At 44.7% G+C, this 15,364-nt stretch overlaps 1 protein-coding gene across 5 annotated transcripts in view; it reads left to right on the top strand.

The window, feature by feature from the left end:
• The first annotated feature begins 13,364 nt into the window (after positions 1–13,364).
• Positions 13,365–15,364, top strand: part of NKTR (natural killer cell triggering receptor) — a 44,744-nt gene continuing 42,744 nt past the window's right edge. For all 5 annotated transcript variants that reach the window (XM_074862420.1, XM_074862608.1, XM_074862515.1 and 2 more), the window contains exons 1-2: positions 13,365–13,438; positions 13,762–13,837. In XM_074862420.1, the coding sequence (XP_074718521.1) occupies positions 13,780–13,837 (58 nt within the window). In that variant the 5' untranslated portion in view covers positions 13,365–13,438; positions 13,762–13,779. The remainder of the gene's footprint in view (positions 13,439–13,761; positions 13,838–15,364) is intronic.

The following is a 15,364-nucleotide window of genomic DNA, read 5'->3' on the forward strand; positions in this document are numbered from 1 at the left end:
AGAGCTTCTTCCAGCACAGGCGGTTAAAACCCCTTATTGAGGGGAAGGGAGGAGATTGTAGAGCTTAGTGGTGCATGCAGGACCCTGATGAAAGCCTCCTCTTGTTCTTTACACCCTCTTGTCACACTGTATTAACACTGAAGACCAGACACAGGCCAGGAGCCTCTCAAGCTGACCAGGAGTTAGCGGAGGCTGTGAGGGAGCTGGTTGAAGCTTTGTGTTCCTTTACACAGAGCCTCCCTCTCTCTGTTCCCTCTCCTCCTTCATTGTAAGTCACAGCATCTTCAGACTTTAAAAGATAACATCTGCTTCATATTGGAGAGCTTTGCTATTTCTTGGCAACTAACAGGACACTCAGCTCTGGGTAAATGTTATGACAGTTCTTCCTCCAAAGAGCCATCATTGCTCCTCCTCCTCAGGCGATGCTGTGGCATCTAAAATGCATTGACAGGAGGTAGTTTAAATGCTCAGGCATTTTTTTGTCTCACAAATAAGCTGATTGACTATATCTATACCTGTAAATAAAGAAGGTCGGGGCTCATACTCTGACCTAAGATCAAATGCCATGTCAGGACTCCTGTTTATATAGCTGAACTCTGATCCTGTTCTTCTTCCCCAGGAGAGGGTGGCTTCTTTCTGCTGGCCAGGAATAGCTGCTGGCCCATGACCTTCTCAGACCATGCTCGGGTCAGTCAACAGAAGCCAACGCCACAACAAAGGGCAATGCCAACAACTGAACAGTACAGGCATCCACAGCCAAGTGTTGACACCCACGCCTGGCCCTGTTTACTGGTTTGGATATGTCCATCTAGTCCATTGGGTAAGTACATGCATAATTCTTTGCAGGACTGGATCCTAAAAAATGTTTAATTTTCTCCTCTGATTCCCAACTCAAAAAGGGGGAGTTTTAATTTACCTACCATCTGTAGGTTACTGACTTTTAGTTTCCCTTTAAATGACAAGTTATCAGACTCCATGGAGAAATAATTGGGGAAAAATCCAATCACAAATGAGGTCAGACTGGACAATTTCCTCATCCCTTTTAGCTGTCAGTATCTGAGGATTTGGGTGCTGATACTGCTGCTTTTTTGCCTGAGTTGTGTCACTCGATCCGTTTGGCTGTGCTGGAGGTCCAGCTTTTACTTCTGTGCTAGCACGTAGCAATGCATGATTTCAGCGAGGGAGGCAATGACCTTGGCTTGCCGGCATCTTGCTGTTCCCTGTGGCACTGTCATACAGCAGATAAAGAGACTCCATGCTTGATGAGCGCTTTCGCCTACCATCTCTGAGCCAGAGAGAATATTTCAATTTCACAGCCTGTGTTTCATTTATTAACCCTTCCCCATCTGCTTTCAGGGTATTTTTCTTCTTCCCAGTCTCCAAGAAGATTCAAACTGGAGGTTGTATTTGCCAAATTAGCAGTCAGCAAATAGGCAGTTTTGTAATGTTCAAAGAACCTTTTTCCCCTGAGGATCTCTAGGATTAGCCCTTTAGAGAAACAACATCATCCACCATGTAAATACACCCTGCTCGTAGCACAGTCATGACGAATGCACAGGAATGGAGAACTGCAAATTTAAAAAAGCGTATCAGAAGTGGCCAGTTATAATTACATGGGGAATTTAAGTCTGACAGCATCGGCTAGGAACACCAGAGCTAACAACCCTTCTAGCATGCCACTGTTCAATGAGTCCTAGGGACAGGTTTAACACAGGAGGAGGGGATGTGGCACCTACACCGATACCACGTGGTGTAGCGCACCCTGTGCATCCAGCGAGAGAGTAGCAGCGGTGTTACTGCACACCCCGCCTCTGCTTCTTGCCCACGTGTCTGCATTCAGTCCGGAGGGATGCAGCGGTTGAGATGTCATCTCTTCCTCCTGTCAAATAGCACACACGTCACCAGACGCACAGCGGTGAGAGCACGTTGGGGCGTTCGGTGCATACCCAGAGTGTGACTTCACGGCAATTAGAGGCTGGATTGCAACATGCGTAGGTGGAGTGTGTCTCTTCCAACACAGCTTTAGTTTACCCTGGGAACAGAGGAACATTGTCTTCAGTACAGGCCACATAAACCCACCAGGACTCTGGGTTACTCTCCGGTTGCCGTATCTCACCAAAAGGCTGTGTCACCCAACCGCCTTTACTGTCGTACCCTGCTTGCTAGATTAAACCTGTCCCAAGCACGCCTACAGGTTTTGGGCACACATCCATTTGCAGGCACCTACAGGCCTTCACTGATGAGACAGAGAGAATAGCAGCTTCTGAGCATCCCTGGAGCACTTTTCTGTAAGATGCAGCTGTATACTTCACCGTGAGGGAGAATACAGTACCTTCAGTGAGTGACACTGCATGCACCTACATCCCCAAGCAGAGTGTATGGGAGTGGCAGGGATGGGAGGTGAAGAGACTGCCTTCCCTCCAGCAGCATCACCTTCCAGCCAAGCCCTTGTCCCAACCTGCCTGTTGTCCACCCAGCCCAATCCATTTTAGTCCATAAAACCTGAATCCCAGGCAGTCCTGATGGATCTTATCAGAAAGATCCATTCTGTCAAACAGTCATTTGATTTTTCCTCTCCATTCCAGTTACATGAGAGGTGGTCTGAAAATTAGACAGTTCTTCATCTGGTATTTAGAGAGAAGAGCTTACATAGCTTATTTTGAGCACTGTGATCATCAATTTTACCACAACCTGTGAAATATAAGATTTTAAGGTTCAAAATTTTGGAATAATAGGAAACCGGGGCAAATCCCAGCTTGCTTTCCAAAACAAATGTAATTTGTAGACCTCATAATAGGAGGGTAGAGCAAAAATATGAATCCTTAGAAGTATTAAAGAAAAGCACCCCCAACCTTCTTTGCTTTAAAAATCTGATAGACTTTAACTCAATGTTAAGATTATTTGGGGTTGGACTCAGGAGATGAGCATCTGGAGGTGATGGCATCACAGATGTACACTGGGAGTGGTGCATCAGGAGAAGGTGAGTCATCTGCCACCCAGGTCAGACCTTTGCTGATGGGGAAAAGGAGCAGCCTTGCATCAGGTTTACGGAGCGACTCGTCTTAATAAAGACATGCAAAAGGATGCATGAGAAGTATGCCCTGAACAATGAGATAACACAGGTTAAACCACTCATAAGTGGTTTTCTTGAGAAAAAATCACTTGAGTACAGAAACTATACTGATCTCATGATTTCCTGCAAAAGTACTGTTATTCCACATCAGTATTTTACCCTGTCTTTTCTGCCAAAACTTGGTTCTGCAGCCCAAGCTCTGAGTATGAACAGAGAGTGAAACTCTCACATCTTTCTTCCTCATCAGTTAAGACCTTTGTGTGGTTTGATCAAGAAGGCTGCTTCCTGAGTTATACCCACACATCACTTGCATGCTGCAGAACAAATACTGGCCAAAGAGGAGGATATCTGGTGGGTATTAAGCAGGGAGGAATGTAGAAAAGGACAACGTGCTTGCATTTATATAAATCCCAGAAGTCAGGGAGCCAGGCTCAGAAGCGGTTTCAATTTTGTTTTCTCAGTCTTCCTCCAAAGAGCCCACATTTCACTGCCCTCAGCAAATGATGCGTATGCTCATAAATACTGTTTGTCCTAGAAACCTGCCTTCTAGGATAAAGCTTATCCAACTGTGGTGCTACAGCACTCTTGTTGTGACTAATCCAAATTAACGATCTCATCTCAGTTTTAGAGCATCAGATATCAACAGTGCTTGTAACCGCCTAGAAAACTGCAAACAAGAGGCCATCGGGAAAATTATTTGGAAAGTCTGATCAAATAGGGAGAGAAAACGAAAGAAAATCACTGGCCTCGGGAACAGAGAACAGGCTGTGCTGACCGAACACGATGTTTGCTGTAAATAACGCAGTGCGTGCACACTGACTTTTGCAAACACTGCAATTACTGTCTGGCTGCCCTAAATCTTCGCATCTATCTTGGGAGACTTCCTCTGCCGTGTATGATTTTTCACCTCTCTTCCTATGAGCTGTTTGTTCCCCGGCAGTGTTGCTGACATGCTTGTTATTTTTATGCTTTTCCCCTTCATTTCCCTGTGAGTGGGACAACAACAAAACAGTGTAGAGAAGGGTGTGAGTGAGTTCATGTGATGGGTCAGTGACAGTTCGGTCAAGCCAAAGATCAGGTGTTTTCTGACAGCGAGTTCATCCTATGACTGTTTGAGACGAGTAACAGGAGAGGTTGTCTTTGGTGAAGGAAAGTGATTGATGTAGTTCTCTGGCAGAGGGGAAAATAGGAAGAAAATGAAGGCAGAGACACAGTTACGTTTCAGGAAATTCATTGTTTTCACCTGAGAATTAGGGGGCACAGTTTATTCCCATTCATAGTGCCAGGGGAATTTGACTTGGCCACATCTTGCTTGTCAATGCCAGCAGGGCACACATGAGAAAAAGTGGCCATGGAGATGTGATTCAATACCCAATAATGAAGTTTTTCAATTGTTTTCCTTAGTTGATATGTTTTAACCAGATATCCAATGCTTGGGTCACAAATTATATTCAAACCCTTTTTCTACTGTGTGGCCCACAATTTGACCAGCTCTGCAGATGTTGGCCAGTACCACTGAAGTTCAACTTTACAGGATGTGGAAGAAACATTTTCTAGTGCAGCCAAGATCTAAAAGCTCAGGAAGATGGGTTTATAGATGTTCCTCAATTAGCATATAACAACTAGATTTATAGATTTTTTTTTTGAGGCTTTGAACATTAAATGGATGATTTTGAGTGAGAGGTTTTTTACTTGTAAAATCTTTTTTTTTCATTTTCTACTCCATTCTTGACGCAGTCAAATGTTTCTTCTAGAATACATGTACGTACTTTCAGGAATTCAGTGTAACCACAGGCACAGAAAGATACTGAAGCATTTTTAGGATATACAAGTAGGATGCTAAAGGTACAGGTGATCAGGAAATTAAGTTTTGTAGCCTTAAAGCTGCTGAATCCACCCTCAGAATCTGAGGCTGAGCAAAATAGCAAAGGCTATTTACCTACAAAAAACCTAGGCTGAATGATGGAAAGGTGAATGCTCAGACAGACTTCTGCTTTCACGGCAGCTGGAGCCGTGGAGTGGGATGGGGTTGGCAGCCTTGCCCATACTCTCATCATGCAAACTTGGCATCAGGATTAATAGCCTTCTCCTCTTCCCCCCCCCCACCAGCAAATTCACTCTGGTTATACCAATAGAAGTCTTGATTTATGTGCAGAAACTTGAAGGCTCCATTTTGGAAATCTCTGTGTGGTTTCAGATGTGGCCAGTCCTGATTTCTTGCCGTGGGAGGGCAGTTTTGTTGTGCACTGTAAGGGGAGCGGGACTGGAGGCTAGCTGCTCCCTGACTTAAAGCATTCTGCTATTTGTCTTGGTCTTCATTTTAAAACTGCCCTTGCCCCTGTATTTTAAACCACTCGAACTGACAGATGCTGCAGTTACCATCTTCATATCAAAAATGTCAATGTTAAAAGTGCAACTACAGTATATTTTAAATCCCAAGCAATTACCATTTGTTTATAGCAACAATTTCAATCCATTAAATGAATATGCTGGCACAATTGACAGTATATCTGCAATTATGAGCATGCCACTAAACTAGAACAAACCTGTGGCATTCTAGCCTGCATTTCAAGTGGGAGCTGGAGTAAATACCAAGCCATTTTATTTATATTTTGGGAGCTAGAATTTAGAGTCTGAGGTAAATATCAAACCATTTTATTTATATGTTTACATTCAGGTTTTACTTTAAGCTCCTGCCTTATCATAAAGCAAACTCTTCCTATGTGGAGGCATAAACAAGATTCTCACTAGATCACGCTGGCAGTTTTAAATACCCCTGTCCACCAAGATCCTTTAGTATCAAATTAAGTGAGGCCAAAGCTCTGAACTTCCAGCACAAATATTTTGTGGTTGTTGCAGAAAAGAGAAATTGTCATTCCCAAACAGATCCATGTAGTATCCTGTCTCTGACAGTGGTCAGTGTTGAATCTTTCAGAAGACCAACCTTCTCTGTTTGTAAGTGCCCACAATGCATTTAATTGTTCAGTCCAGAAAAATAATATCTTCCTGACCTTATCTGATCATAATTGCATATAGCTTTATTTATATCAGTATTAACATTAATCTTGATGGCTATTACGCTGTTAGCAGGAGGCACTGCATATTTTATTAATATTCTTCTCTAAACTCACTGTGCCAGTCCAGGACTTCTGGCAACTCTTCATCACCCAGCAAGTTCCTCCCATAGAAACCTCCCACTTCCTTGCAGGAACTCCCTGCATGCTGATCCATCCCTCTCCCTCATCCCAACAATTCTGCCTGTATCCACAAGCCAGAATTTCTCTGTGCCCTCTTTTGTTACCAGTGTTGTCCGTTCTTCCCCCAGGCTCAGGGGCAGGTAGCTGTTCCCTTTTGCCTGCTCTGATCTACTAAGAATTACCCGCCTCGCTGCAGCCATGCCTCTGCCAACCACTCACCTTTTTTCCTTATTGGCACTGTTCTTGCTGTTATTATCATTCTGCTTTGGAGCCTCAGCTGCAGATTCGTAGTTTTAACACCAGAACAAAGTGCTGTATCAATTAGTTTGACCTCCCAGCTCGCAGGGGCCACTAAATTTTACCCAGTTACCTTTGCGTTGTGATTTGAACTGTTTATTTTTGAAGTGCTGCCAGCTGTCTGGATTTAGATGTACCTGAGATGGCTTTGTGTGGAGTCAGCTTGGCTTCAGTATGATTTACTGGTTCAGGACCGGCAGTGCATACAAATGGAGCTGGTACCAATTTGGGTCTAGGTGCGATGCAGCTGCCTTGAGCCAGGGCTAGTAAACCCCTGCCAGAGCTCAGCTGGTTCTGCCTGGCACCAGCTCAAGCATCTCTGTGCCACATGTCACACCCCCGGGAACAGCAGCTTTGGGAGGACAGTGACAAGGTGCCCCACCAGCACTACGTGAAGTAATTTCTGGCTCAGCACAGCTTACTGATGAATTTCTACTGGTGGTAGACTGATCTGCAGAGCTACTTTGATGTCTCTGCTCCACAGTCCCCACCACAGGCACTGCCCTGAACCCCTGCTGTCTGCGTACATTTGCATTGCAGCTGAATTAACAGACCCTCCTGCAATCCACAGCGCCGGCAGCCGGGCTGGGGAAATGTCCAAACTGTCTGAGGTAAAACTTAACAAGCTCTGAACTACCTGAACTGATTCAGTTTCAAGCATTTCAAGCACGTTGTGCTGCATAACAGAGTGTTCTCAGATGGAGCTTAGTGAGAATGTTGAGCTGGGGTTTACACATCTTTAATGTATAGGTAAGAAGGTAAACTAAACTTTAGAGAAAAAAATAAAGACAAAAACCTAGGGGAAAGGAATCATTGCAGCATTCCCCTCAAAAACCTGTTAATTAAATATTAGTTTGAATCAGGTATTACATTACACCTGGGGATATTACATCTCATACCAAGCTCCTTACAGGGTTGGTTAGCTGCCTTCAGCAATATGTACGATTTTTCCTTTTTTTTCCCTACTTGTTCAGTACCATTTTTTATTTCTAATCCCTACCTGAGTGTGACTTCTGAATAAGGGTAGGCTTTTAGGCAAAATTGCCTTATTTCTTTTACTGTCATAAGATTGAGATAGGTTGTCCAAGTACATACCAAAAGACCTTTGTTGTCATCCATTCCAAGAGCTCATCATTTAGTACAAGACAAGAGACAACAGGCGCAGAGAAACAGATGGGAGATTGCAAGAACATGGTAACACAAACAGTCTAATTTTATTGTGAGGGTAAAAACTCACTTGTGTAGCTGTTATGTAGTGTGGCCCACTCACTGGTTTCCACACAAGACTCCACATGCAAAACCAGACATCATCTCATTAACCTCTGCACTTCCCTGTGGCAGCAAGTTTCACTGGTTAATTATATGCTGCATAAACAAATGTCTTTTTTTGACCAAGTTTAAGTATTATTGAAAGGGTAAATCAAGTCTGATATGAAGTAGGCTTCATCCTTTGGATAAAGAACAGTTTTGATTACTAGCAAGACTTCATTGTCTTTCAATAGCCCTGAGTTATAGGCCCCCTGAAGTAAATGGAAAAAAAAAAAAATAATTGCATTGGGGTTTGGATCAGGCCAAATGTGATCTTGAGTCCTACACAATACACCAACCCACACATTAGACATCTGGCGTTTATTGGTTAAGAAAATATAAAATCATCAACACATTTCTCTGCAAGCAGTGAAAGGAGAGTGAAATGGAGATATTCTTGTAAACTTATTTGGGGAGAACACAGATACTAATGATGGGGAGCAGCTAAGCAGCTAGGTAGATGGGAAGATTGTGGAGGTAGGAATCAGTCTAGAGCAGCTGGGAGAATTATATAGAAAACTACATTAAATGATGTTCCAGCTTCTAAACTCACTCATATTCAGGTTTCTTGACAGCATTTGCTTTTGCATGTTTTCTGGATGAGATGTTGGCACTGTTGAGATTTATGCCAGATCAGCCAGAGGCTGAAGCTGTTTATTTTACCCAGGGAGAGCACAGGCAGCTAGAGGAGGAGACCTCAAGGCTCCCAAACCTGCCTGACTTTATTTCCAGTCTCAGCAAGCTGCTGGTAATAACCTGCACACATCATGTCCGTTTAAAGTCCCATCTACAGGTTCACATGGGGTATGGGTGTCGTGGCCTCAAGAAGCCATACGTACAGGAATATACCCTGCCCCATTAAGCAATTTATCCCATAATGGATTAATGGTTTGCTTATATTTCTATCATGCTGGGACAGTCATTAACAAATTCTGTTTACTGCCTGGATAGCAGATGGCTCCACCTCCTCATACCGGGGATGGAAACACTCCTAAAGCTTTGGGGCAGGATGGGGGAAAGCTCAGTAATCCTTTAGGAAGTGTGTTAAAGGTCTGGGTACTAACTGGGCTCACAGGAAATCCCTAGGGAAAGGGAAGCATGAAGGAAGAGGAGGACCGCAGGGAGCGTTTGGATGTGTAAGGTTACAAATATCCCCGTAACCTGTCCGAGCATACGTGTGTCTCCACATCAATGCTCCTTTTCAGCAAAAGCAAGTCCTAAGACAAAGGTTTTTCTTGAGACATGAATTTCAGCTATGGGACAGCTGTGTAAGCGTCCTAAGAGTTTGTCAGGGAACAAAAGACAGGGATATTTATTGGAGCTGGCCCAGCGTATGGGTGACTATAATCTGGCTTTATTTTACTTCTGTGCCCTTGTCTCTATGAAGTTATTAATGACATTGTTAGTATGTTAATAACATTAAATATAACTTTACTTCTACGTAATGTTCATATTCGGTGAAAGAGTGATTTCAAAAGATCCAGCTTTCCATTTCGATGGGCAGGCAGGGGGATGCTGGACTCTGGGGCAGCCGAAGGGTAACAGATTGTTCCTCGAGTAACGTTCAGAGGCTCTTTGGGTAGCTGTTAATGCACAGTGCCAAACAGGAAAACTACTGTCGAAGGCAGGCACTAGTGACAGTTGACCCGCCTAAGCCCCCATATCTCCTGCTGCACTTGGAACATTCTCCTCTCTGTGTCCTTCAGTTCCCACTTCACTCAGTCCTGTCAAAATAGGAACCACTAACTGTTTCCAAGGCTCTATAAAAGCCCAGAGTTTTAATGGGTTTGGTAATGTGGACAGATTCTTGCTAGCCACGCACAGATCTTCAACCTCTTGGCATTCAAATGTGTGGGAAGACGTCAGCTGTTACTGCCATGCTGTGGATTTTGATCAGCAGCCTAGAGCTGACAGATTTTGCTCTTTATTACTTATCCCCAAGCCATTTACTTCCCTTTAACACTCTAAACTCTGCACTCAGATGCTGACATGGGTATTTTTTAATTAAGCACATTTTCACTGTTTAAGTTTGCTTAGCAGGTAACTCCTGTTGGCTTTTCGCTTTCAACTTCTTGTTTGCTCAGCAGTGCGGCTTTTCATAATTATAGGCCTTTTTCAGTTATTCTGGTCTGCAATATTTATTCTTCAGAAAAAAATATCGAAGAAATGGCTTTGCACGACTGAACGATTGCAGGAAACACTTCAGGTGCTCGTCTGTTCTTTAGTAACACAAGTTTTTAAATTTAACTGTAGAATTTTCTGGCTATTTTATCCACCATCTCTCCATGTTCAAAGCTTCAGTGACCCTCGTGAACATATCTGAGTCACTTCTCCTGGTGTCAACACTTCACATCCGTTTGCGCCGGATGAGAGCCTGCACAGAGCAGCGACAGAGCAAGATCTCGAATAAGCAGCCATGAATTTGTCTCACAGAAGTATTTTGAGCACCCCCCCCAACCCAAACTCTCCAGATAATGAAAAGTTATGTTGAAAATTCCTGCTCCTCCTGATCTAACTAATGTGTGTGCAAATCTCAAATTAGGTGAGAAAATATTCAGCAGCTGAGGAGCAGACCAGAGGTTTTTCAGCCACTAGGCCCTGTATAGTATTGTAGCTGACAAATAAAATGGAACTGCAATGACAACATCTAAAATAGCACGAGAAAGAACTGAGCAACGACTTATTGCTCATAAAAAAAAAACTTGTTTCCAATTTCAGACTCAGGTCGTATGCGTGGAATTTGCAAAAAAGATAAAGAAAAGCCTCTATAAATACCTAAACAAAAGCTGGTTAGTCCGACCATTCATGGCCAGGTGCAGACTAATAATTATTAGGGCAATCAACACCACTTTGGAAAATAAAGACTGCGTCCTAATTTAAGCAGTTTTACCCTGATGGGCATGTACGTTGCGTAACTGTTCAGCACTGGCTTTTGCACCCTCCTACTTTTCAAACTCCTGTAGCCAAGCACACTCTATCTCAGAAAAGAATGCAACTTTTAGCCAAGATTTGTCAACATGAATTCTTGGGCACAAAATGTACCACTGAGAAATCTCTAAAACTGATCTGAAGTGCCTTGGGTCCACTGATCTCGGTGCATGCAAAAGTTGTCTATAGGTTTAGAACATAGCTGGGAAAACTTTAGCCTATAAAAGGGGGCATTTCACAAATTTATGGCTTATCAAAACCTAGTATTATACAAAAGCAATTATTCATAACTATACTGCTTTGCCACGCAGACCTTAATCCCCTCGAACAGCCTACAGCCATAGTCACTGCAATCAATGGGGACTTTGTCACTGGTTTCAATGGGCACAGGAGGTTACCAGAGCAGCATCTGCAGCACTTCCCAGACAGGAACACTAGGAAAAATCTTCATTTATATCTAAATGTTTCATGTTTCAAAAGGCTGGCCTCAGATGTGCTTTGGAAACTTTTTTATTTGGGGAGTATGTCTTTCTTCCACCAAGCTGCATATTTATCAGCTCTAGTCCTAGAGATGATCCTAAGAGCTTATCTCCCAGAGGATCAGAACTTCTTTCTAATTTGCTTCTTAAAATATTCAGGGCTTGAAATCAACTTTTTTCTTTTTTTATTGCTCACATTCTTTGCTACTTGCATGAAAAGCAAGTAGCACTTTCCATGTCTTTTTTGAGACTTTTGCTTATTTCTTTGCTCATGTGCCTTTAGCAAGTTCATGCTCTGAAAACAGAAGAGACTGCAGGTAAAAGGGAATTAAAAGTTTATTCAGCTTAGGAGAAAAAAACCTCAAACCATAAAAACACAAACATATATTTACTGTTTGGGAAGATTAAGGAAATCAAGGAGATGTGTTTTCAAATTTTAATTTTGGAAAGAAATTCCCATGGACCTACTGTAACTCAATTTCTCAGCAGCTTTGTTTCTCGGTTTACTGTTCTAAAGTGAGGCAAATAATACCCTTCTACTTTATAAGAGCATTTCACAGCTAAATAATTTAGGGCCAGACTGTGCTACATTTTTTTCATGTTGTGCGATAGCTTACCGTGAAAGTAGCCCCAAAGGACCAGCAAACCTCTGTGACAAAACTCCAAAGACAGGCTTCCTTGGGGACAATCACATGTTATTGGACATAATAAAGAATGACAGAATCTGACTGTTAAAACTTCATGAGATGCTCAAATACTGTGCTGACAGCAGCCGTTAAAGCTGTAGGTAAATTACATGTAAAACAATCCCACTTTGCTGCATTCTAAATGTCTAAAATACCCTTTGATTTCAGTATTGCTACTCTTTATTCTCAGCACTTTTTTTTAATCTAAGACCTCTGAATTTCTCCTCAGACAAGGACGTAACCACAGAGATACTGCTGCCAGGTAAAATTACTGCGGCGAGTTCTGGTTTGTATGACTTTTGGAAAGCATTCCCAAACTTGGTTTCTCGGGTGGTGAGTAGAGAATAAAAGTGCCTTCACTCCTTAGAAAGTGACAAAACTTCTTTCTGAAAGTAATAAAAGACTTTCTTTTGCACCAGGTGGTGAGGCTGTTGTTTAGCAGAATACGCAAGGGCTGTAGGGACGCCCGGTGTATGCGGGGTGTAGGCCATGCTAGGGGTGCTGCTGTCCTCTGCCTCCCCAGAAAACCCATCTCTGTGAGGGTGAGAACGGTTACAGGAGTAATTACATCAATTAAATGACTATCAGGGGCTACGTGAAAGGCTGCTGGACATCCTTGGTGTGAAGTAACTTGGCCTGAAGCATGAGGCTGAGAATTTATAGATTTCATACTCCTTCCTGAACAGCTTGACACTTCAGTGGCTGAAGTTACCACTTCCACACTCTGGGATGGTCAGAAAAAATAACCTACGGCCTGCTGCAATAATTAAAATTTCTTTGGGCTGCTAAGCCACGGCTGGATAAGTTTACTTAAGGCTGAGGCTCAGCAAGGGACAGGATCATCCCAAGCCGGGCCCTGGAGCGGCCTTGTTTTCACGCCAGAGGAGAACCCGAGCAATCCCACCACAGCCCTGACGAAAGCATTGCAGCGAACATTTTCTGGTACAAAAACGTTCTGAGGTTTTTTCGTGCACGAAAAAATATTTCCCCTCCGCAGGGAGACATCTCTGCAAAACCGCCCAGGCTTCTCCCTCGGCGGTGGGGGGATGGCTCAGCCCCGCAGCCCTGCACGGGAGGCACGGCCCGGGTCAGGGCGGTGGGGGGCGCTGCCCCCGCAGCGGCGCTCCCCGTACCGTTTATTCTACCAAGCACCTTCCTCGTGCCCGTGCCTGTCTCCCCGGCACGGCGAGGGGACGGGGAAGGGCCGCCCCCGGGGGGAGCGGAGCTGCCGGCCCTCAGCCGCGCTACGGGCCGCGCCCTCCCCTCGCAGCGGCGCGGGAGGCGGGAAAGCGCGGCGGGGGCGGGGCCTCGCCGGGGGCGGGGCCTTGCCGCGGGAGGCGGACGGGCCCTTGAGTCCGTCGGTTAATGGCGCTCGGGGCCGGCGGCGCTGCGGCTGCTGGCGGGGAGTGGGGGTAGGGGGGGCCGAGGGGGGCGCGGCGCGGCGAGCGAACAAAGCGCCGGAGCTGCCAGGTAAAGGGAGGGGCAGGGCGGGCTGGCGGCGCTCCCCCTCTCCCCGCCCCTCCCCACATCGGCGGCTTGCGAGAGGAACAAATTCCCCTCAGGGTGCGTTGTTCCCCCCCCCGCCGGCCTCCGCCCGCAGCCGCGGTCCCTCCGCCGGCGCTGGGGGCAGGGGGAAGGGGGGAGGGCGCCGCCCCGAGTTCGCGGCCCCGCCGCGGCCGTGTAATCGTCCCCGTCGGTGGGGCCGGAGGGCGGGCGGAGCTCGGCGGGGCGAGCCGGGGGCGGGAGGCGGCCGAGCGCGGCCGCTCCCCAGGGCGCCTCTTCTTTGTGTCCAGGTGGCGAGGACGGCGGCCATGGGGGTGCAGGACCGGCCCCAGTGCTTCTTCGAGATCGAAATCAACCGGGAACCAGGTACGGCTCGCCTCGCCGACACGAGCGATCCTCTCAAGTGTTGGGGGGGGGGGGGTGAACCACCTTTTCCCCTCGATAATTCACTCAGGCCGTTAGCCATGAGTGTGGCCATTGATGTGTTATTTCTGAGTTAGTTTTTAGTCACTTTTGATCTTTACTGGGGTGCTGGATGCTTTTAATTCTCTCTTGTGATTGATTTTTATTTTCATACACGAGGAGAGGTTCGGTGAGGCTAACGCTGGTCTGAAGATAAAAAGCATTCTGTATTAGAAGCGCTATCTGGTTATATATTGTACCCTTACAATTCTATAAACTATGGGCAACTGTTGTGAGGAAACTAGAGACGTGCTTCTAGAAGTATTTTTAATCATACAGTAATTAAAACTGGAAAGGGACCTCAGGTAGGTCATCTGGTCTTAATCTTTCCTCCTGCTCAAAATGAGTGTTCTGAAATGTAAAGGGAGAATTGACCGTGGAAGCATAGAATATCTTACCAGGTGGCCTGTTTAAAAAAATAATTAAATCCATCTCTTAACTCATATTTTCCCTATGGGATATGTAATCGCCTGTAAGTGGTAGACTGTGAGTTTTAATCCAGGAATAGTTAACTTGATTCCCTCTTCTGCTTTCCCCACTCTGTGAAGATGGTTGTACAGATTTACTTACCCATTTTTTTGAACACGAATTTATCACTGCATAAGTTGCCTCACATATACTCAGTGCTTTATATTGCTATTATTTGTCTCTCTCTAAAAATGAATAAACGTGATGGCTTCATTATGCTTTCACTTTCATTTTCTGCTTCAATGTTTCTCAGAAAGCCTTTGAAATAGAGTTAATAGCTCTGCATTTTCAAATTTCAGTTGCATTCAAACGTAACTGTAACCCATTTGGCTTGCTATTTATTTTCACCAAAATTTCAAAAGAAAGATTCAATTCTGCCTTCAGTGACCTGATAGGGCTTATCTGTAAATCTGTTGCTATTGTAACTCCTATTTGAGTTATTCAGAAAAGGCACTGTTAATTAAAATACTTTTACTGAAGAGAAAAATGTTCATGCAAATGGAGTTTTAACATTTTCTGTTGCTTTAAATTCAGATCTACTATGGAATGAGACCGCTAAAAATGTTTCAGGTTGGGTAGGTTTCCAGTTCAGGAGTGGTAGTTTGATGGGATTGGTTAGCAAAGACAATTCATTCTTCATCTCGCTTGCATTTTTCGTCTTTGTTAGGGTTTTTTGCTTTAACTCTTCACCTGAAGAATCTGTCTGTGCGCTGTTTTCTTCTGCTCTTCCCTTAAGTACATGTTCCTGCTCCCATTTCACAGTACCTCTTACTGCCTGCCTTGTCCCCCCCCCTCAGCCTTGTGCTGTGCATCACGAGTGAAAGTGGATTACGTTTTTTCCCCTCACATCTACTTGGGTTTGATGACTGATAGCGGTGCCAGAGAGGAATTGCAGCGTTAGTGTTCTTGGTGGTGCAGAGCTTTGGTTACCTGGAATAGACACAGGGCTTTGGCTCTGTTCAA

The sequence above is a fragment of the Strix uralensis genome, chromosome 1, assembly GCF_047716275.1.
Source record: "Strix uralensis isolate ZFMK-TIS-50842 chromosome 1, bStrUra1, whole genome shotgun sequence".
Classification (NCBI taxonomy): Eukaryota; Metazoa; Chordata; class Aves; order Strigiformes; family Strigidae; genus Strix; species Strix uralensis.